The following is a 24,104-nucleotide window of genomic DNA, read 5'->3' as shown; positions in this document are numbered from 1 at the left end:
CATAACTGCAATTTATCCAGTTTGCTAAATGGAAGAAATATAATTTTATAGTTACAAATAAGGTCGTTGTAGAGGAAAATTAGGTTTTGTAAGGGTGTAGTTATCGGGGCAACCCTTTGCGAGGCTAGGTCCGGGCACATGGCCGGGTCGGGGTGCGGGCGCCGGGGCGCGGTTCGCGGGGCGCGGGGCGTAGCGCCCGGGAGCGCCCCTCCTCAGTGGAGGCCTGCAGTGCCGAACGCGCGTGTCGCCTTTGACGCTCGCGCCCCGCGCCCCAAAGCTTCATTTATCAATCGCCGCATTCGGCGGTGGAAGCCGGGCTCGGCCGACTCGCCAGCCGGGCCGGCGGTCCACCACACTCGGGACAGCTATGTTTGTGATACGTTGAGTGCGAAGCCGCCGCTGGCATGCCGATGTGAGTACACGAATCGATTCGAATACTCCAAATCCCAAATGTAAAATGTAAAATTCATGTATCTCCTGCAATGCGACAATGTCGATATAGTTTAGAGCTCGAGAGTTCGTTGGATTGTAACAGTGGCTTGTGGATTGTTGACAGTCGGACTATTAGTTGCGATACTCGGACACGCCGCGGCGTCGTGGCTCGTATGGTGGCGGTATTGACGCGCGCGATTTATTCACGCGCGGTTATTTTTGGTCGGCGTGATGCGGTAGCGCGCTGGGGCGGCCGAGCGACGGGCGAAACGCCGTACGCTCTCGGCTATGTGCCCACGTCGCGCTTCTCAGTAAGTATTTAAATTTAGAGCTCACAAAATGCATATAAACGTAAAATCAAGTCATAAACACGGTGTATTCATGCCGCGCGTCCCACATAATACTCCACGTGTCCTAATTCTGCAAATAGAACGTTCAGTGATGAATTTTTAAAACGGTACTGCAATGAAAGCTTAATTTTAATACAAAATTAAAGTTGCATGAATTCTTTTTTACATCGATAACATTTATTTAGAAAAATAATTATAAATACTGCTTTAAAACTTAGTATTTTGAATGATAGGAAATAATGAAGTCTGTTGTTTCTTTCTTTACATATTCATATATATATTTTTATTAAAATAAATACAATTTGCACAGTTATAACTAAAACCACGTGGCATATTAATATAATGTTAGTATTGATCACTCAAGGTAAGCACTTAGTTAAGCCTGAAAAATATCGCACGTAAAAGTAATAAAATAAAAAGTAAGACGATGGAAATAGACGTGAAATATTAACGAAAGTTCTCTCAGATCCTTTAATATTTATAGAGCCCAAAGAGCCCCTACAAATATCGATTTGAAAATTTTATTTAAACGTTTAATAGGCGTTTGCTGTTGAAGTTTTGTTTTAGGATTGCAAATTAAGTTTATTTTAAGTTTTATTTAAAGTTTACTACACTTTATGTAATATTTAATAGCGTTATTTATCAAAATAGAGCAATGTTGTTACTCGTCGATAAGTAATAATAATACAAGCTCCGTAAGATTATAAAACTTACAGCAAAGCACATGTGATATTTCTCATATTCTACATTCTCAAAACGATACGAAATCGTTTTAAAATCGAAACCGGTTTCATTGAGAGATAACAAGAACCTAATCCCTAATATCGTTCCTCGTCCTTTCTTTAATTTTATTTTTATATTCACAAATAAATCTTAATAAAATAAATTTGCGAGTACAGTTGAAAAAAAAAATTTAGTACAGAGATTCAAGTTATGGATCTAAGCATAAATCTGCTCATTATAACGCATTATAAACGTAAAATAACTAAAATATTGTTTTATATTTTGAATATCATATTATGTTTATATTACTCGTACACTGTGGACTTTTTGATTTCCTTAAAGGCGTCCAACTATAACCAGGTCACTACTAACTACACACTTTTATTGTCAACAAAGCTCTTAATATATTGAGCGAGAAAAACGTAGTCTGAATTCGATAGGCAAACAACTTTCTCTTGAATAGCCAACCACTAAGTTGTTATGCTGTTGGCAAAACAAATGAATAGCCGACGGCTGTTTGAAATCAATAGCTCGAATGTAAGAGCACTTTTCTCTATTTATTGAATTTCCCTACCTTATGCCGATATTCATAATATCCATTATATAAGTTTCACTAAGATTTCTTTTTACACCCCCTAACTTTAATATATAATTTATATTATGTTTAATATATATCTGCGTTAATCAGTCGTACCAATCGTTTCAAAATTATTCAAGAAATATTTATTTAATCAATACAATCTTTGAATTTGATTAATCTCATGCGGAAATATGAATTGTGTCTTGTTAAAATTTATCATTGCTTAAAATCTTAAGGTGGACTTATATTATTTACATGATTTTTATTAAATTTAATAGAGTCATCATTTGTATGTATTACGACCTATGTACATGCTATGTATAATAATGATATACAATGAATTAGGATTTAGAGTAATTCAGGAATTAGGTTAAACGACTAAAATCCTATATAATATGTAGATATATAGCAAACGTCAACATTACTTTACTTTCTACCTACTTAAAATCTGGCATTAATTTGAATATTTTTACTAAAACATTTTGTCTTTATTTATAAGATAAAATCCTCAAATTTCATATTAAGGTAAATAAGATTCCATCAGCATTGTATTAAAATTGTTCAGAATATCCATCGATCTACGATTTAAAAATATCTTCAAGCATAAGCCACGTGAAATAAAAAAATAACAAGATATATTTAAATGAATATGAGTAAAATCTAAATTAAAAAAGAAACAGCAAAACTACACTTCGAAATACAGATAACATGAGAATTATTCAAGTATGAAACTTGAATATTCTAGCATCAAACGCCATAATTCTATTCAATGTTATTTAACTTAAAAAGTAGCGACCCAGCTTCACTTTATCATAAGAGGCAGACAGCACTATATTGGGCAGGTCGGTATTAGAAGACAGACTCGTTCAGGATTATTGAATATCCACAATTCATTAGCATAACGACTGCGCAAGGAAAATTGACGTAATTGCATAACCTACTAGGATCATTCAACCGAAACAGAGTGTACTGCTGTGTGGAAGAAAAAAGCCTTCATAGCAAATCACCTTCAAACTTAGTTTATTTGTTTCCTCTCCCATAATGAAAGTTATAAATTGTCTGCCAGTCTTATCGTGTCGCCGTAGTGGGTAAAGCACTTTTTGGAATCTTTAAGATAATTCCTATACTCCACACAATCGTTTATTTGCCATGAACTTCAGCGTTGAGTGATTTTTAATGTGCCACGTTTCAGTGTCAGTTTGGAAACAGCCGGAAATTCATGTATAATGTATGACAGGGCTTCGGGGCTGAGGATTGAGACAACAGAACTTATGTGATAGAAGCTCCCTTTGGAAATCACTTTAATATTTTTAGGTTGCATACCAAAAAATAAAATAAGTCTTTAAATAAAGATCTCAAGAATTCACGTTAGACATTTCCAATTATTGTATTATACTTTTTGAAAAGGGGATGCGAAATCGGAACGGCATATTCTCATTGGGAACTAAGAAGGCTTTTGTAGAAATGTTAAATTATATATTTTTGGTATAAGTGTGAATCATTGTCGAACCTCAACCGATGGGGTCGAGAGATTATAAGACGTTACAGCGTCTTTAAGTAACGTTAAGTTAACATGTTAACGTATAAAATAAAACGAAATTTTAATAAAGATAATTTCTTTTTTTTTTTTAACCTGGACAATTTTTACAAAATTAAAATCGTGGAAAAGCTATCAAATAATCATTTTTATTTGTTTCTTTTCAAATGAGTCTTTACATAGCAGAAGCTCTAAACAAAAAATTGCAACAATTAAATTTCATAATTAGTTGTTACTTTGATATAAATATTTTAGATAGGTTTAATAATCAATATGAAGTAATCTTTGGGTTTCATGTCAGATTTAGTTTTACGTTCGTCAATAAAAGAGTTAGTTTATTGCCTTACGCTTAATTCGAAGCAACTAATGTATATGTGAAAGAAAGACAAAAACAAGACCCGTAAACAAGATAAGATAAAAACTCAATTAAGTCCAGTACAAATAAAATTAATCTTAAGTGTTCAGACTTACAAACGTATTCTTAGGCAATTGTTAGGTACATAATTAATCAAATCAAAATTAATTCATTCCTGTAGGTCAAGGCAATGTCACTTATGAATAAATAAAGTTTTTTTTTTTCATTTTTCACCACTTTGAAAAAGGTTGAGCTTTAATGAGAAGAAGTGGCAGGAAACTCATTGTCACTCTTTTAAATTAACATCAAAATCATCAACTTATAAATAAATAAAGGTTTTATGCGAACATTTTACTAGCGATGTTTGGAAATATACATGGAGAAGGTGACTATGTGATAGATACGTCTTATTTTATATTCGCGAAAATATATTAAAAGTTAAAATTTTCTTTTTATAATAATATAATTACACTACTTTCCTAGTCATAAAGCAGTGTATTTTACTGCCGTGTTTTGGTTTGTAGGATGCAGTGGCTAGAATCACTTGACTAATCAGATTTAACAGCTTAAATCTCAAAGTGACAAGAGCCAATGCGATACAGCTACGAGTTTTAGGATTAAAAATAAGAATCCGGAAAATTTATTTAGACCAAATTTTTTCTAAATTATTTCAAGTCAATTTCCTAATATACCATTATTGGGTTTGAGTATCAACTGTACAGTAGATCCTGTAGATGAATCCACAACCTGTGAGTTGAACAAGACATACCAGGATATACGGTCGATGCGTCACTCGGACGATTGGCTCAGTTGGTCAGAGTGCTCGAACGGAACCTGAGAGGCGCAGATTCGAGTCCCAAATCGTCCATAAATTTCGATACAAGTTAAATTATTATGTTTAATCCCAGCAGTAAAGAAACAAATCAATCACTAAAAAATAACAAACTTCTTTAAATCTTTTTCAGTTTTGAAAAAAAAAACAATACATAACATCAATAACTCCAAAAACCTGGTGTTTGGATCTAAATATAATATAACTAGATACTTCTCGGTACTCTCTCAACAGTTAAGTCAGCAAGGCCCAAACTTTACGATATGAGATCATGATTGATTCCTCACTTATTGCTGTGAAACCTTTTTGATCATCTCTTTTAGGATTCAAGCTATCAGCTCTTTTCATCACATTTTTTTATATACCTATTCCTGCCATAAATATTCTAACGAAAAATGATCTTTCTTTTTCTTCAGCATAAAACGTTGACTTGTAGTGTCCGTTAGATTATGACTTTTTATTAATAACATCACTGCAATATATTGTTTTAGGGAATGTTATTAATATTTATTGCATGCCATATTCTATAAACTGACCATAATCCAATGGATTAATTTCGGAACTAGATGACGGCCAATCTACAGCTCTGATGAAGTAAGAAATGTTTGTTGTTATGTTAATTCTTGGTTATGGGACACGGTTTCCTTAAGAGGAGTCGGATCTTGATACCCGCTCCGATTTTTTGATACTTTTTGCACAAAAATACGGCTTAATCATTCGTTGACAGGTAGCACCACAACAAAACCCCAAATGAAGTCGGATAGTCCCCATGCTGTAATCTGGTGACTAATTGAGAAACTTCTATTCGAATAAGAGCTTTGGGCTTTCTGTAATTATCTCGTAGTACATTTTTTTTTATAAGTAAATAAAAATATCTGTGACCTAACTTTGGGTTAGTAAGAAATAGTTTTTAAATAATCAGTTCAGGAATCACAAGTGTTTTAATTAATAGAGCCAGGGCCTAAGAAAACTTTTTAAATACGCTGTATGATTCTAGTTGTTATTTTCATTTTCCGAGGTACTCTCCTTCACTGCTTTGATCACTTTTTTGGTACGAATATACGCGTATTGTCAGATCTACATAGTCCGGTACATAAGCATTCGAGTGAAGAAATTCGAATAAAGTTCTAAAAATCGCATTTGCCTCCATACCTACTTTGTTCTATAAGAGAATTCTGTTTTTTAAACCCACTCTATTTTAATATAAAGGTATATTTAACACAGATTTACACGAAAATGAGAGAACACAATAAATATTTATAAAAGGATGGCAGTTCCAAATTCAAACATAATTTTTTTTTTTTGTTTATTGATACAAAACTTATGACCAGACTCTATCAATACCGAAGTTTGCAATAAAAATGAATTCAGGTACGCTAACCGCATCTTACTATGTAAAAGGTTTGGGTATACAGTGCCGATTGAATTCGATGAGAAGGAAATATGTGATGTAAAAGTCACAAATAAATAACAAAAGAGAATATAACACATAAAATGTACACATAGTGATGTCTCCTTTTATATTGTAAAACTTTCTTAATACTTCTTTAATATTTACAATTAGGTGTAAGTAACAAAGAAGAATCTAACATAAGAAAGTATTTTTGTGATTTTGCACTTGAACTGACTTTCAGATAAATGGAAAATACCAGCACTAGCAAATTCTTTGTTGTTAGTGATTATTTGAAGTATTAAAAGGCATAAAAGGCATTTATTTTCTCAAAATTGATTCCTTTAGAATTCTTTTTGATGTCATTTCTAATATACTAGATACTGCTACCGCTTTGGAAACAAATGGCGCTCTGAGAGAGAAGAACCGGCGCAAGAAACTCTCCCATTCCTTTTTTTGCGCTCTTTTTAATAAAAATATACAATATTGTACTTTCATTGCTATTGCTATAAAATAATCATAACCTAGTCCCAGGCTGTCCGATCACTTAGATTCAGCTGTGGAGTAATAGAATTTACGACAGAGGCATTTTTTATAAAACATTTAAATTTATTTATAGATAATACCTGAACAGTGGCTGGGACTTTATTATAAAAGTGTATACATTTACCCTCACAGCTATTATGTATCTTATGAAGCCTACTAGAATTAGTTACAAGCAATCCCTTATTTCTAGTGTTATAATAATGAAAATCACTATTAAGAGCAAAAAGGTGACGATTTTTGTGAACGTATATTAAGTTTTCATAAAATATGTACTGACAATGAACAGTCATAATATTTATTTCTTTAAATTATTGGTGATCGTGGTCGGGTATTACACTGGATCAATCTTGGCACAGATATCGGCTGTTCTAGGAGTAACATAACATTGTTAGTCATTTTAGTACAATCAAATTTATTTAAAATACGAGTACAATCAAGTAATATCGTGCAGAAACACGCATTGAAGAAGTTTGCGCCTGAATAGATGAGAGAGTAGTTTATATTTACATAACAATTGTGTGTTACAAATATTACAATTTCCATGGCGTCTGTAACTCATGGATCTCGAGAATCATCTTTTTTTTTAAAAGGGGATGTGAAATAAGAACAGCCTTTATTCTCATTGGGAACTTAGAAGGCTTTTGTAGAAATGATAAATTAGATACTTTTGGTATCAGTGTGAATCATTGTTAAACTTCAACCGTAGGGAGTGAGAGGCTATAAGATATCAAAGCCTCATTGTACCGTCACTTGTGGAAGCACAAATTGTGTTTCGGTTTAAGGGTACCGTAGCTAGTGGTATAACTTACCAACGGTGCTATTTCAGAAAAATAATTTAAACATGGCTTAGACACGTGTTTTGTTAGGCAGTGTCTAACTATATAAACGACGTCTAAAATCGAGTTTATCTTTTTCTATTGAAAACAGTGTGTAGCTTGTGTTTCACTAAAAGCATACACTGAGTTTGCGTACGTTCATTCTCACGCGTTCCAAGCAAATAGCATATTAATATTGCTAAATATTTCAAGTCAATAATAGTGTTATTTTTTATTTCATGTTTTTATAAAAGCATGCAACCCGTATTAATATTAGACTTAGCTATAAGGCTATATATTTTTTAAATTTTAATCAACCACAACATTAATTGGAGTGTTCAGGAACAAGTAACGGAACAGAACGCAATTGTTATCAGCTGTCATCTTTCTGTCATCATATAATTTAAATCTTCCATTTTATGAATATATTCTGACCTTTAGGCACAACTTGGACACGGCTCATGTTTAAATATAAGCAATGTCTTAAAAAATTTATAGCGCTAAACAGAAAGACACAGATTGTAATAAAACTTTCTTATAACAAGTGTTCAACACTTCTTAAACTTTTTTGTTAAAACACAGCATAATATGACGTTTTAAAGTAGTAAACGCATTTTTCCGATCAGAATTTTAGTTATTATTATCCAATACTGAGCAGCAATGTATGATTATTATGAAAGAGAAAGTCTGGCTAGTCTCCACTCCTCTAATCATAAATAAATAAAAACCATACAGAATTATTTTTAATGTCGGATTACTATCACAGCTCACTCACCAGTGGGAGGCTACTTTGCACAGGGTGCTGCCTAGATTATGGGTACCACAACGGCGCCTTTTTCTGCCGTGAAGCAGTAATGTTTAAGCAGTACTGTGTTTAGTTCTGAAGGGCGCCCTAGCTTGTGAAATTACTGGGCAAATGAGACTTAACATCTTATGTCTCAAGGTGACGAGCGCAATTGTAGGGCCGCTCAGAATTCCTGGGTTTTTCTAGAATTCCGAGCGGCATTGCGTTGTTATGGGCAGGGCGTATCAATTACCAACAGCTGAACGTCCTGCTCGTCTCGTCCCTTACTATAAAAAAAACAACTTTAGATTTAAAATATAATTTCGAGAGAGAAACATTTACAATAAATGAACTATATTTTATTCTATAACTACTATATCAATATTACAACAAAAACAACAAAGTTAGAATTAAAAAAAACGCCATTTATGCTACGAGTATATCAACAAATCGTGTATTGGCAAGACAATAACTTCAGGAGCTCGTAAAACTAGCCACGTTATTGTATTAGACCTTTCTTCGTCAATAACTCTCCTCTCCCACAAAACGTCCACAGATAATTATATTAGCCAACACACGTGCTCACGTCAACATAATTTGTTATCTCTATTTCGCTCTGCGGCTGTTTTTTTTGCTGTATTCGCTGATAATTTTGACACAGAGGTAGATTAAATTGTAAATCTAAGATTTAGGATTGGTCTTGGCTGCGCTCCAAATAGATACCGCAGGCGTAGTCGCAAAGTGCGGCAACTAATACTACGCCCAAGTGGACGTACTCGAGCCAGTTTCGAACATTTTGTGACATAGACGTGCCACATTTTTTATTAAACTATGCCTAATTAATAATAGAAACTAAAATGCCGGGTTGCTTAGCAAAACTTTGTAAAAATAATACTCCAAGAAATAAGAGAGACACTGGGATCACATATCATCAGTAAGTATTTTGTATTTTATTAATTTCAATGTAAAATATCACGAAGCGTGTGTTAAAACTTTACAAAAAATGTTTATACCATTCTAGTTGAAATTAAAGAGAAATTAATAATGTTCCAAATTATGGCTAGTTGGAGTAAATTAAATTTACAACACTTAGACAATTATTAAAACACACAAAATAAAACAAAAGAAATAACTATCTACATAAATTTACAATAAATTATGTTGATATTTACAATGATATTAACCTAAAGTACTTATGAAAAGTGTTAATTCGTAACAACCCGAATTTAGTGAGCCGTAATTCTCATTATGACTTTTTATATCTTAATATATATAAATTACGTGACACGTTGTTTTTCCGCGATGGACTCCTAAACTAATGAACGGATTTTAATGGGGATTACTTCCTGGAGTGCAGTTTAGTCCAAATTGAGAGATGGATAGTTTTTATTTCGATTTGAGACCCATAATTATTTTTAATTTCAATATTTGTTTAGTATGGACACATTTTCTATGAGAGAATTTATTGACGCACGGTTTGACAGTTCTGCTGTGAAACAATTTCATTTTAACAACAGGAAACATATTTTACGAAATAATTCTTGAAGTTATGAAATATTATTGACAAATTCATAAAAAAAACAGGATTTTATTTACTATTATTACAGAACTAAGACTAGCGTCTGTAGGGTCTGCTAGTATTTTATATATTATTGTCAAAGTTTAATAACTTTACGTTATTACGTTATAGTTTGGGTATTATGAAGCATTATAATTTGATTGACAAAGGCTTATTAGGTTTTACTTTCTGTGTTATTAATAAACGCGAAGTAAAGTTATTCGAAATTTAAAACTTTTTTTGTCCTTATCTCACGTTTGTCACTATAGAAATACATGACAGGGAGAAGTAATTTTAAGCTTGGATTTTTTATACATTGCGTTAATTAATTAGACAGTTAAGTATACATTTTGTATGGATTCATCTATCTAAGTTTATACATCCACGGTCCAGTAAACGATCAAACGATTTTTGATCTTGACTTTAAAATTAATACATGTTGAGGCTGATTGTTTTTTTTATTATGCTGTGTGAACATATATATTTGAATAAAATACTTTTTAAAGTATTAAAATGTTTGAAATTGTAACATTTTTTTACATAATGTATTTGCGTAAAAGTTATTATGTTTAATTAATTAATTTAAATTAGAAATCAGTACAGTTAAAATTATACGCATTGTTATCCTTTAAAAAGTATTTTTTTTAATGTGTAACACTTGTAAATAGAAGACATTTTCCACCATTATTTGGTTTCTTAGAGCTATTATGAAATATTTCAACTTGTATAAGTTTCATGATGAAGGAGGTAGGTGAAAGTCATTCTCAGTTTTAGAAAGTCAAATAAATCATGGGCTATCGACAAATAAATAAAACTGCGATATTAAGGAATCTTTTTTGAAGTTGAATTTGCTACAATATATAAAGAATAAAAAGTAGTTAATAAAAACTAAAAAAAAAACGCTTTTTATAGAAAACCCATCAAAAAGACATTGGTTTCTTTATAAAAGTGTGTTTTTTGTTTTAGTTTTTTTAAACTATTATTTTATAAATTATTATTTATTAAAAGTTATTTTATAATTTATTAAGAGTCGGTTACAAACAAACAATTAGGTGATGCTAAAAAAGCGTGTAAAAATAGCTTTATAATCGAATATGATTTTTCTGTCTTAAATAAAACTTAAGTCAAACTTCACTGTCCTTACATTTATCATAAGTGTTTCAATGTATGTTTAAAAGGCCACAAAAGATTACTAATTCAGTTCAACAATGTTATTCTATGTGTGTATGTGTTGCTTTACAGTGTATTTTGTATGTATTGATTTAAAATTAATGTAAATGATCCTGAATTACTCTGATGTAAGTTAATAATTTCTCTATTCATTTTATTCTTTTGTAGGACAAATATTCTAGAGTTCTTCTGTAATTGATGCAATTATTTTAGAACCTGCATATAATTGAGTTGTTTAAGAAGTTCATTTGAGCTCGTGGTCAAAACAGGAATTTCATGTCACGTGTTCTGAATAGAACGAGAGAGACGTTCAGCTGATGGTCATTGATACGCCCTGCCCATTAATACCCCAATGCAGTGCCACTCAGGATTCTTGAAAAACCTAAAAATTCTGAGCGGTACTACAATAAGCTGTGAAGTCTCATTTGCACAGTAATTTCACTAGCTACGGCGCCCTTCAGACCAAAACACAATAATGCTTACATATTACTGCTTCACGGCAGAGAAAGGTGCCTATGATCTAGTCGGCATCCATTGCAAAGAAGCCTCTCACTGTAGGTCCCATTCCACCATCCCATTCGGGACCGTGGGTATTGTCTGACAATAGAGAATGTAGAAACATCATATTCTATTAATTTCGACGAGATCCAATGGGATATATTAAGTTAATAAATATTGAGAAGTGAGTTAAGTGATAAGCTGTGTCAGTTTTTTTTTCCGAACAAATACCTCTGTAACCCTAGGCATGAACTGTTTGCGGTTCAGCAAAGGTGCACAGTAGCGGATAAACAGTCACCTATACCCCGAACTCTACGCTCTTCTGAACGCAAACCCTGAGTGTGACTGTTCGCGGATGAATGGACGGGAATAATTTCAGAATGCCTGAAGTACTGTGAGCGAGATGAATGTCTAAATTTATAATGTCTGTAATTAATGTAATTGGTGTTAACAGTTTTACCAGTGGGAGGATGCCGACTAGATTATGGGTACCACAACGGCGCCTATTTCTGCCGTGAAGCAGTAATGTGTAAACATTACTGTGTTTCGATCTGAAGGGCGCCGTGGCTAGTGAAATTACTGGGCAAATGAGGCTTAACATCTTATGTCTCAAGATGAAGAGCGCAATTGTTGTGCCGCTCACAATTTTTGGGCTTTTCAAGAATCCGGAGTGGCACTGGATTGTAGTTGACAGGGCGTATCAATTACCATCAGCTGAACGTCCTGCTCATCTAGACCCGTATTTCATCTAGACCCGTATTGATGTTATCTGAATACGTGAATTCACAAACTAAAATCATTTATCCGACCGTAGTACCGCAATTTTACATTACTATCGATGAATACATTAGAAAACCGATTTCTGTTGCGTAATGTAATCGACATCCGATTAATCGAATCGCTGACGATAAACGATACTTCCTTCGTCGGTTTACGATTTCCTGAAGGGGCTATGACTTCCTCGCTCGTATCGGGTAATTACTTATCTTGTACTGTAATTACATTAGCTACTGTTGAGTTGACATGTTCAACATTAAATAGCTGTGTGGCTGAAATATTCTTTGTGCGTGCTACGCTAAAATGAATGTTATAAATAATAATTTATTACAAAACTTTCACTGAAATAAATTCTACAATTTTAATTTTGGCCATTGACTTAGGTATATTAATATCAAAATATTCAAAAGAAATCTGTTTTTAGTTCTTGGTAAACTATTTTTTCGAGACGAGCAGGACTTTCAGTTGGGGGAAATTGTTACACCCTGCCCATTATAATGCAGGGCCAATTAGGATTATTGTAAAACCCAAAATATCTGAGCACTGGTACTACAACTGCGCTTGTCACCATGATACCTAAGATGTCAAATCTCATTTGCCCTGTAATTTCACTAGCTGCGGCACTCTTCAGACCGAAACACAGTAATGCTTACACATATTAAATATATACATTACACAAATAGGCGCCATTGTGGTACCCATAATCTCCAGCATCCAGTGCAAAGGAGCCTCCCACTGGTGATACTTTATTTATAGCTCTGCGTGATGGAATCCCTAATGAGGTTATTCGCAGTAGAACCAATATTACAGACGTAGCGCAAATAATTATCACACCAACCAACAGAACCGATAAGTGATAGGTACACAAGGTTATATGGTGATACGGCCCCCGAGATGGACTAATGCCCTGATACCGATGAAAATACCAAATAGCACTACTCAAAAAATCGAATAGTATTTACCATTTGGCACTACATCTTTCATATACACCAAAATCAGAAGTGCCGTTTGGCACTCTACACCCTGACCAAGTTCTGGCTCTCATTTTGTTTATTTTGCATGGTCTTATAGCTTGTTTCAATAGTTTTCTTAAATATTATTCTCTCATATCATCCTAATTATGCGCAATCTATTAATACACGTAAAATAAATGGCACTAAAATAGACGCTGCTTGCACGCCAAAATGGCGCCGATCTATGGCATACCGCGGCGCGGGGGCATTTGTCAATCGTGTCATTTTCGACTGCTTTGTTTTTGAAATTTTCATAATCAAAATTTATGTTATTATTAGTTCCGAATTTTATTTTGTTCTATGTCGATGTAATCGTACAGTCAGAAAAATTAATACTTTTTTCCTTGACCCAGATTCTTTCATGATTTTTCATCATTGTAATAATAATAATCGGCGTCACAACACAACACCTTTATATCAATGTATAATACAGAAAAAAATAAATCTATGTTTATTTAACTATAAATATCCGGACGACCAAACTTTGCCCGGATTTTTCGAATGTACAAGACGTCAAAAGAAACTAATAGGACATCTTGATTCGAACCGGGGTTTTCTGCTTTCCGGATATCCCAATGTCCCATCCGGGTTATTATAGTTTTTTATATAGTGGTGAAATTTACAATTGTATTCTAATGTCATTGTAGCTGTTTCTCATTAAAACACGGATAAAATTACGTTTTTAAAAAAAATTAAACCTAGCTAGATCGATTTATCGCCCCCGAAATCCCCTGCATACTTATGAAAATCGTTGGAGCTGTTTCTGAGATTCAGATAATACATATGCAAGAATTGCTCGTTTAAAGATATATGATAAGATAATATCCTAGCGATGCTTTTTTTGCACACCGTAACAAAGCGACAATGTGACGTCATCGAAGTCAGGCTTATAAATGTGACCTGCGGTACTTACGATACCGGGGAGCCGTTAGATGCATACCGCCCAAGATCGGTCGGAGGCCTACGTTCACCAATGACCGTCTGGCTAGTGTTCAAGATGATATAATATAGTATGCACGTGTGACATCAGTATTTTATTGGTATTTTTATGGCAATTAGATAGGTTTCAGAAGTTATAACCACAGTAACAAAATACCACAGTGTCTGAAGACGAAGGTTCTTAACCAGTGTGTGTTGCCAGTGATGACAGACTTGGTCGCTAACTTTGGGCCTTATGAGGAAGCTCATTGTCGCTCAGTGGGCCATGGAGAGGGCTATGCTCGGAGTTTCCCTACGAAATCGAATCAGAAATGAGGAGATCTGTGGGAGAACCTAAGTCACCAACATAGCCCAAATGATTGCGAAACTAAAGTGGAAGTGGGCAGGGCACACATCTCGAATAGCGACCACATACCTGAAGACATAGTGTTGGTAGGACATACAAGATGGACTGACGATCTGGTCAAGATCGCTGGAATAGGTTGGATGAGGGCAGCGCAGGACCGATCGTCATGGTAATCTTTGGGGGAGGCCTTTGTCCAGCAGTGGACGTCTTCCGGTTGAAATGATGATGAGTTATAACCCAATGTATGTATTATAAGTTGCTTTTTCATTGAGTTTTTTACTTCGTTGATAACCGAATACCATCCTATTTCAAAATTATAAAATATAAAAGAAATACGCTAAATAGTATTTAAGTTAAATTAATAGCCTCAATTAAGGACTTACTGCGAGGAAACTAAAGGGGTTTTACGTTTAATTGTCTCCTCGTGATAATAGCCTCTGGCTCCATTATTTAACCTTTCCTCTTAATAATTGCACTATAAAACTCTCATAACATTGATATTTAATTAATTTAATTCATTCCTATTCAAAAATCATATTATATACTTAGTCTCGCCACAAATACTGTTGCAATTAAAAATAAACAAAATATTACATTTGAATTTGGAATCTGTCATTTTTATATGATTGTTCATTGAGTTTTCTCATTATGGCGCCAATACATTGTACAATATTTTGCGATATTAATATGGAGTGGGGTGATAAAGAGAACCGAATAGCTGTGATTGCATTACAAAAAGTAGGCAAAATTGAACACTACTAACAATAATTGAATTTCTGGGTAGCTTGCTACATAGCTGGTAATAAAAGATAAATCATAAGTGTCACCTGTGGGGGAAATTCCACGTAAGGAGTTAATGTATGTTTAATTTAATTATTTTACATACCTTGATTTATTATATCTTAATATTGTACCCATCTTATTGCCTTATTTTGACACCATTTATAAAAAAAAATTCTTACTCCAACATCATTGCTTACGTCATCTGTTTGAGGAAATTCCAGGGCAGTCAGGCAAAGGGCCCGCTCAAAGCAGACTTTATTCATCATCAATTGACCATCTCATTAGCGATCTTCTACGTTACCTTTTAAGGTATATGGACTGACTGCCTTGATATGTGTCTAAAATAGGCGAGGATACGGTCCCGTATATAATCTGCCATAGGCAGATGAACGCTGCTTGATACCTAGTTCAAGAGTTTCAAGACGTTTGTGCGAAATTCAGTCCACAAAAATAATAATGAAATTACAATCACTGCTAAAAACAATAGACTTTACTTTGTTAAGCTAAACACTCGAAACGAGGGAGAAATAATAAAGAACTTGCACGTGGAAAGTTCAAACTAACCCCAAACATTTTTGCTAAGACGGTTTATGCCCAGCTGAATTTCCCAAATGCTTTTATAAAATTTTCTCTTCAACGTAAAACAAAAGTTTTCGCAGGTGAAAGAAACATCGTAAAAGGTTCTGCACGTGTTCTATGTAGCAGTACAAATTGATTATGCTTGTCGAAACATAAGTGGACGGAAAACTTTTAAACAACGCTTTAGCAGTACTTAATGTTCATGCCGAAATTGTAAACATACAAATTAAATTTGAATCAAAATTTATCAACGATGCAGGATTCCAACCCGCGCCACTCGGGATACCTCCCTCAGCAACTTAGCCAACCGCCCGAATGATGCATGTTGCCTAAATCTTGGTATTTTGATATAATACCAGTGGGAGGCTCCTGTGCACAGGATGCCGGCTATATTATGGGTACCACAATGGTGCATATTTCTGCCGTGAAGCAGTAAGCATTAAAGTGTTTCGGTCTGAAGGGCGCTGTATCTCACTAGTTAGCTAATTTCAGTAAATTACTGGGCAAATGAAACTTAACATCTTCGTTATGTATGTATGTACGTATGTCGCAAGGTGACTAGCGCAGCTGTAGTGCCGCTCAGAATTTTTAAGGTTTTTCAACAAACCTGAGCGGCACTGCATTGTAATTGGCAGGGCGTATCAATTACTATCAGCTAAACAACCTGCTTGTCCCTTCCCTTATTTTCTAAAATAAAATCACGCCATCTACAAGATTTTTGCACTCTTTCTTGATATACACGTTAAAACTAATAATTTAAGAAGAAATAGATTTTGTGCATGTTTATCTATAACAAATTATTGAAACAGCGACGGAGTTGCAATAAGTTGAAAATCACCACGGTGTTTTTTGGTTATCGAGTTCATATGTACGTTTATGTAACGCTTTATAAAGTCAGCAGATTTCTTGGGACTCGTCTAGTGTTACAAGAGATATGATACTAGTAGTATCTAGTAGTTATTAGAAATGACATCAAAAATAATTCTAAAGGAATCAATTTTGAGAAAATAAATGCCTTTTATGCCTTTTTATGGGCCTCGATCATTACATATCATTAGATGACCCGTATGTACACTTGTCTTGTTCTTCCTAAACAACTGCTAATGAAATTTCTGATGTACTGTAGCATTTTAAAAATGAATCGAAAGCTATGTAATCAAAACAACATGGGCCTTTTAAATAAATAGTAATTAAAGGTTCAGGCTACAAAAATTGCAATATTGTGGCCAAGTATATAAATGGTAATGTATCAGTTTGTTATGGAAGAGGAGCATTAACGTGGATATGGGTCACATGAGATCAATGATGTAAATTTATATTAATGACAATATTGAGAGTACGAAACTAAAACTAGAAACAGAAACTATGCATGCTGTAGGGCATATTGTAGCGACTGAAAGAAAGAATATTACCTAAAATTTAAAATCAATATTAGTAATAATTTTTCTGACAATAGGATTATTATATTATGTCGAAATCATCCGAATCACGAATACATTATAAGCTATATATAAGCCAAATGATAAATTACAAGCCATTAAAATAATACAGTCAATATTTTTATACACTTAGCTTCCCTAATGGAATTGTAACTGATACACAAACAATGAAAATGTAAGCGAATGAACTTTCCGCTATCAAAAACAAAGTAGTAAGGTTATTTTGCCTTCGAATCCTATGGAGAGGAAAACAGGAATAATCGTTAATATTTAAGGATATATCAAACGTATCTAGTCTTGTATTTGATCTTTGGAGGTTCGGATAGGCTTATGTTTGGTACAAGTAAGGTTTAATATTTAATATTATAGAGCCTACTACTCGGTTGAGCATACATCACCCAACAAAATACTACCTTAGTATTTACTTGATGAATTTATATATATATATATATATATTTTTATCGAAAAGGGACGACAAACGACCGTACGGATCCCCTGGTGTTAAGTGTTCACCGCCGCCTACATTCTCCTGCAACACCAGAGTAATCACAGGAGCGTTGCCGGCCTTTAAGAAAGGTGTTCGCGCTTTTTTTTAAGTAACCCATGTCGCATCATTCCGGAAAAAACATAAGATAACAATGACTTTTAAGGAAGAACTTAAATTCTATTTTAAATAAAATAGAATTGAAAAAATTAATAAAATTGAATTCAATAATTCACAGGTAAGACATTCTTATGATCCCTATAACTTGCTTAGAAAAAAACCGAGCTTAGAAATGTGCTTCATTAGGTTATCTAACACCAGATCAATTTGTATCGGCCTTCCAAATATCCCGTATAAAACATATTATATTTAGGTATATGTGCTTGTGTAGTGTTCAACTCTTAAGAGTTTATTTAATGAATCATTCCACTATGTAAGCCATAAGCAACATTACGAATCCAAGAATCCTTAAACTGGCAAATTAATGTTCTATCTCTTATCCGTATTAAAATTCCCGTCGCTCGCGCCCTAGGAAGGTTGACTCGCCAATATTCACTTAGGCAGTTGTCACCAACTTTTGTCATTATCCCAAGCTACGTGACAGCCTCTTACTTGTACCACGCCCCAAATCCGCCCGCTTTAAAAGTAGCTTCAATAAAACGGAGAGCGAAGAAATTCTAAGAATCTTCGTATTTTAACTTAAGTAACTATCGAACAGGGCCTAAAATTAATTTGACTGTTATGCTATGTCAAATACCAACCTACTACTTTATGACGTGTTAAGTAATTTAAATTTGTGTTTTTTTAATTAATCAAATTGAATTAAATTAGAAATTAAATTATATTTTTAGACTAGAATTATTATTACTAGAATTATAAACTTTTGAACTGAAAACTTGTTTATCTGCATTGAGCATTTTTCTTGGGATAGGTATAAAATTATAAAATCGCGTTCGGAGGCGTGGCCTGATCGAAAATTCGTAAGACAGTCGTTGAAATTATAGATGAAAGTCCAAACTTCCGACTAATTAAAGTTCGGCTTTTTCAACTTAATGATCATACGGTCATTGGACCAGTGGTTGAATAATTGTGATTGCAAAGCCGAAACACCGCTATCGGGGGTTCGGTTCTCAGCCCTGTAATTTTTTTATAGTTTAATTATTGAAGTGAAAACTTCCTTACCGGCGATGAGCACTTTTCTTGGGATGGGTATAAAAACTGTTTAATTCGCGTGAGGACATATGACCTGATCGAAAATTCGTATGACAGTCGTTGAAATGATGGATGAAATTGATTTTTCTGAGAGAAAAACTTTTTAATGTTAAATAATTGTAATAATTCTGAATTGTTAAATATTTATGTAATATTAAATATCATTTCCGTGTACGATTACGCAATAAATGTATATTGTATTTAAGCACATAAATTCTAATACATTGACAACTTTATAAATAAAGCAATTCGTGCGAAATGATTCCCTAACCGTTTAACCTTAACCCTAAGTATTCACTTATGCCGGCACCCCCGGAGTGCAGCTCGTTTTGTTTATAGATATAAATTTTAATCTAAGGCACTCCAGATAGATCTTCTTTTTAAAGAACAGCTGTTGGGTAAAGTAAGTAATCGTGGCTACGCAATATGCGGAAATGCACTAGAATCAATCGAATCGGGGATTTTATCAACGTAACCAAAAACCGAGTGAATATGTGTTGCTGACTGCTTCACTAGTTATAGAGTCACTGGAAGAAAATGAATCAAAAGTTTATTCGAGGTTCACTCTGACAATCAACATCTGAACACAAAATTCTAGACTTACCTACTCTTAACTTACGCTATCAGTTTACGATTATTTGTACCTAAATATTCAAACTACAATAAAGCCATTTTCTCGTTATTGTATTGTACGTGTAAAAGAACAATATTATGACATTGATAATAAATTGTGTATAAGATTTCAAAATAAGCTTTGAATAGAAAATAACAGGAGACCAATAAGACATCTATTAGAATTTATCCACATAATAAATTGTTTGTTAACAACCGTAATTTTATATGTGTAAACAAATTTAACCCAGTTCCACAATACTAGAAAAATAACTCGTACACGAATACAAGCTACGTCATGCGAGAAAAAATACAAAAAGAATATACATACTCGCTCATTTATTTACAAGTGCCTCTAAGGTTGTCTGCCCCGACCATTAGCAGGACTACAGCGTCTAGCCATCTCTTTCCGTTCTGAGTATTTCACATTTCACCATCCTTAACTATTTTGCGGGTTAAAACACTTGAACTCTTGTAGGAAATGTGTTAGTAAAGACTTGTGCCAATTTAAACTTCATTATTTAGGTTAATGCAACATATTTGCAGGCCGTTATATATGTATAACTTTCAAACACTGCTTTAACATTCGGATTATATTCACTAATTTTACTTAAACTTTGCTGAGATTCTTAAATAAAAGCGTTAAAATTTTATTCCTAGTTTAAGGAATATTTTTGAAGTAAAAACTTGTTAGGCATTTTGAAACTTTATTTTGTAGGTATTGAATGAGACGAAGCTGTCACGCACGGCTGTGAAACGAACATTCGCGTCGGCAAGAAGTTCAATCAAAGCAAAAATTACTACTCGAAATGAATATAAAAACAAGTAAAATTGTTTTTTTAGTACTATTAATTTCTCATTTGTCTTGTCGTGTGATCTTATGAGGGGCATTTCCAGGTCCTGACCATCGTTAAAACATGGTCTAATAGCACGTTGTTTCATCTAACACATACTGCCTGTTGACGACAAGCAAGAGAATGCGATAACATCAAACGAAAAATAGTGCGCAGAAATTCCACAAAACATCTTCCACGAAATACCTGTTTTTAAGTAATTCTTCCAAATTTGTGAACTTAATGTATATCAAATAGAATTTCCATTACTTTACATAACATTTAATTACATTACATTACGTTTTGCTTTACTTTTATAATTTTTGAGAACAATAAGATAGGCCAAAGTTCAGGTAAAATTTGTGCAAAAAAGCCGACATTTCTCCAATCGTATCGGGTTATACGGAATTTGTTTTTGTATTTTCTGCTTGATAGAAACCTAGATGAAATGCATAAGATACCTATCCATTGCTTTAAAAAAAAGTACAGTGCTCCTTTAGAGCACATAACAATTTTTTATGATGTCTGAATGCCACTTGTCATGAGACACCTCTAAAAAGGGGTATTTTCAATTTTAAATAATTAATTATTTCTATATAAATGTATATAACAGTTATTAAAGAAGTAAAACAATAAGACGATTTCATGTTTATTCATACACTTAAATAAGTTCCCAAAAAAACCCAGTAAAACATGTGTAAAAAATATAATTAAAGGCTTAAAACAGGGCAAGAAGTCAAGGTACAAAAAATAAAATAAACGCCAATTTCGGTTTTGACGACGCCTTTAGCTAGTAAAATTACTGGGCTAATGAGCTGTTATCTATACCTACCATATGTTTCAGTGAAGTGTGCAATTTTAATGTTCACAATTTTGTGTTTTTCTAGACACCAGTGCGGAACTATTTTGAAATTGACAGAGTGTATTTCTTACAATCAGGTGAACATCTTGCATTTCTCAAATCAAAATATAATTGTAACAATTTCAATTGGATAAAACCATTTAACGCAAAGGACGATTGGATGAAATAAATCTGAATGCAAATACCTCTCCGATAGTTTTTCTGTTATAACTATGGCTACTGAGCACTTTTGTTGACAGACCAGACCAAGACGCTATTTCCTTTTGTTTCTAAAACTTTCTGTCACAGTTGACTGAGCAACGTGAATCAAATGTTTTAATTTGAAGTCTATTATGTTGGAGTAAGAAAATATTAAGTGGTTAAGTTTTGTTTATTTGTTCATCATTTACTTTGATATTCATTTGAAAATTATGCATTAAAATAATACGATTTTTTTATGTGATCATAATGGAAGTACTGAATGTACTATCTAAATCGGTATGTAGAAGTCAAGGCTCACTACCAACTAGTAAAAATGTGTAATAATTGATGATATTGGAAATGACTCGCCTATCGTTCAAAAAATATGTTGAGTATACATTCAAATTAAAAAACAATGAGAAGAACGGGCGCTAACACAGCGTGCATCTTTGTTATATAAAATCGTTACAATGTAATATTGTAGAACAAAGTTTATTATTTAATAGCCTGAGGGCGGTCGCTCCATTTCCAATTTGTGGTATACTATGGCAGTTATATTATATATCAATTACTTAAATACAAATCTTGATTTGTTTGGTACATTTTGTCCAATTCCTAATTTCGTTACATCAAAGAATGGTTGTTTTATAACTTATACTAATTTTATATAACTATTTCACACATATTTTAGCATGTGGTATTCACTTGAACAGGTAATAATGCATTTAGTATAAGACCTTTATAACTTGGCATAATTATAAATGTAATATTGTAATTACCACCGGAAATCTAAATAAATAAATAAATATTAAGTATTCTTCTACTAACTTATTTAAATAACAATTATTTATTAATAAGTCGATTTTAATTAATAAAACAATACTCAACTTCAAATTTGTATTTGGTTATGTATAAAATTGTATTCACGCTACTCTATGTCGTTTCTTGAAATCCTGTTATTTCGTAGTGATGATCTGGTAAATTAACTTTATAGAATTTCTTAACCCTTTAAATGTGACGTTTTACTAATAATTTACGGTTCACTTCATATTTCCATCATGTTATATTGTTTTACAGCTTGGTATTTGCAACATTTTGCAGTTTTGTTCTAGTTCCAATAAATTCCTCAATATTCATGTGCAAATCAAATGTTTTACTTGATCCTACATCTTTATAACTTGATCATCATCTTCAACAGGCAAGTTCTTTTGAAATGGGAAGTTACCTTTACTATATACTCATATTGTTATTTTCAAAGTTATGTGGGAAGTAAGTATTATGCAAATCGTCGGCATTCTTTAACAACATCCCCTTCAACTGTTCACGGAGTTCATTCGAGAACAGAATATTCTCGTAAGAAACTGACCTCTTTACTCGTAGCAGATTTGGTAAAATATTTTCTGTGAATAAGGATCCTTTCTTTGCACTCGTGGAACACAATGGGTCGTTCGATGTTAGATTATCTAACAGACTGGCGGTGAATGATACTAAGAATTTAACGCCGTATTGCACCACAAACAGGAAAAGCGAAAATCCGGCGATTACGTAGTTTTTCTCAATTCTTCGCAATGTAACTAACTTGTCGTAGTCGCTTATAATCTTGTCGGATATAAGTTCTGAGATATTCCGCAGAGGGGTATACATACCGAGATATATAACGAACGTAAAATATATTGCAAGTGTGAAGAAGTACAAAGTTCTGTGGGATTTCGCAATGTCGTTCAGATATGTTGCTATTTTGCGCACGTCGTAAACCGGATTTAGCGTAACTAGTATGAGGGCCATTTGGATCAGGAGAAAGGAACCAAGGACAATACAAGCTGTATCCATTCTCGTTATTTTTGCGGAGGGGCTGGACTGAATATAAAGCGAGTATTACATTTTGAAAATTTGAAATTATTAAGGAAAATATTATTCCGTTTGTAGCACTGATTTGTAACTATGACTTTTATGACATAATGATTTGATAGATTTCACATACAAAATTCAATAAGGTTTTGTGTAAAAAGTTGTAGAGGCTTTTTACCATTTTTTTTTTATTAAAACAGTAGACTCACAGTTTCATTGATTTTGTTCATTAAAATACAAGAAAAGCAGTAAAATGTGGAAAAGTTAAATGTCTCATTGGAAAAATCCTTCATAATATTTAAAATTATTCTATTACTTTTATTCAAAAATTAAATTTTATTTGCTTTTTAGCTGTTGTATATGATGCTAGAAATATTTATGAAAAGATTTATTAAAAACTTTTCTCGGTTAAATAGAATATAAGATATGAAATACGAAGGAAATTCATGCCAAATTTCAATTCATTTTAACAGTACTTGACAGGCAAGCGGTCTTGCCAGTAAAAAGGCCGTGACATACATACAAACAAATGACGGAAATATATTAGAATGACCTGTTCTGAACTGCATATTAGATTGACAATATATACATAAAGAAGTTTTATGTTAAATCAGATTACATTAAAAA

At 33.2% G+C, this 24,104-nt stretch overlaps 2 protein-coding genes across 2 annotated transcripts in view; one reads left to right on the top strand and one right to left on the bottom strand.

Moving 5' to 3' along the window:
- Positions 1-262: 262 nt before the first annotated feature.
- LOC126967545 (acetylcholine receptor subunit alpha-like 1) overlaps positions 263-24,104 on the top strand; it is a 268,273-nt gene continuing 244,431 nt past the window's right edge. Inside the window, exon 1 of the mRNA XM_050812066.1 lies at positions 263-743. The gene's annotated coding sequence lies outside the window, so the exon portion shown is untranslated. The remainder of the gene's footprint in view (positions 744-24,104) is intronic.
- On the bottom strand, positions 22,513-23,563 carry LOC126967595 (uncharacterized). Its single transcript, XM_050812129.1, has one exon. The coding sequence runs from the start codon at positions 23,457-23,459 to the stop codon at positions 22,860-22,862; it is 600 nt and encodes a 199-aa protein (XP_050668086.1). The 5' UTR covers positions 23,460-23,563; the 3' UTR covers positions 22,513-22,859.

Source organism: Leptidea sinapis, chromosome 13 (genome assembly GCF_905404315.1).
Source record: "Leptidea sinapis chromosome 13, ilLepSina1.1, whole genome shotgun sequence".
Classification (NCBI taxonomy): Eukaryota; Metazoa; Arthropoda; class Insecta; order Lepidoptera; family Pieridae; genus Leptidea; species Leptidea sinapis.
This window is presented reverse-complemented; position numbering and strand designations above follow the sequence as displayed.

Excerpts from the sequence above, each read along its gene's own strand:
- LOC126967595 (XM_050812129.1), bottom strand. The coding sequence starts at position 23,459 with ATGGATACAGCTTGTATTGTCCTTGGTTCCTTTCTCCTGATCCAAATG.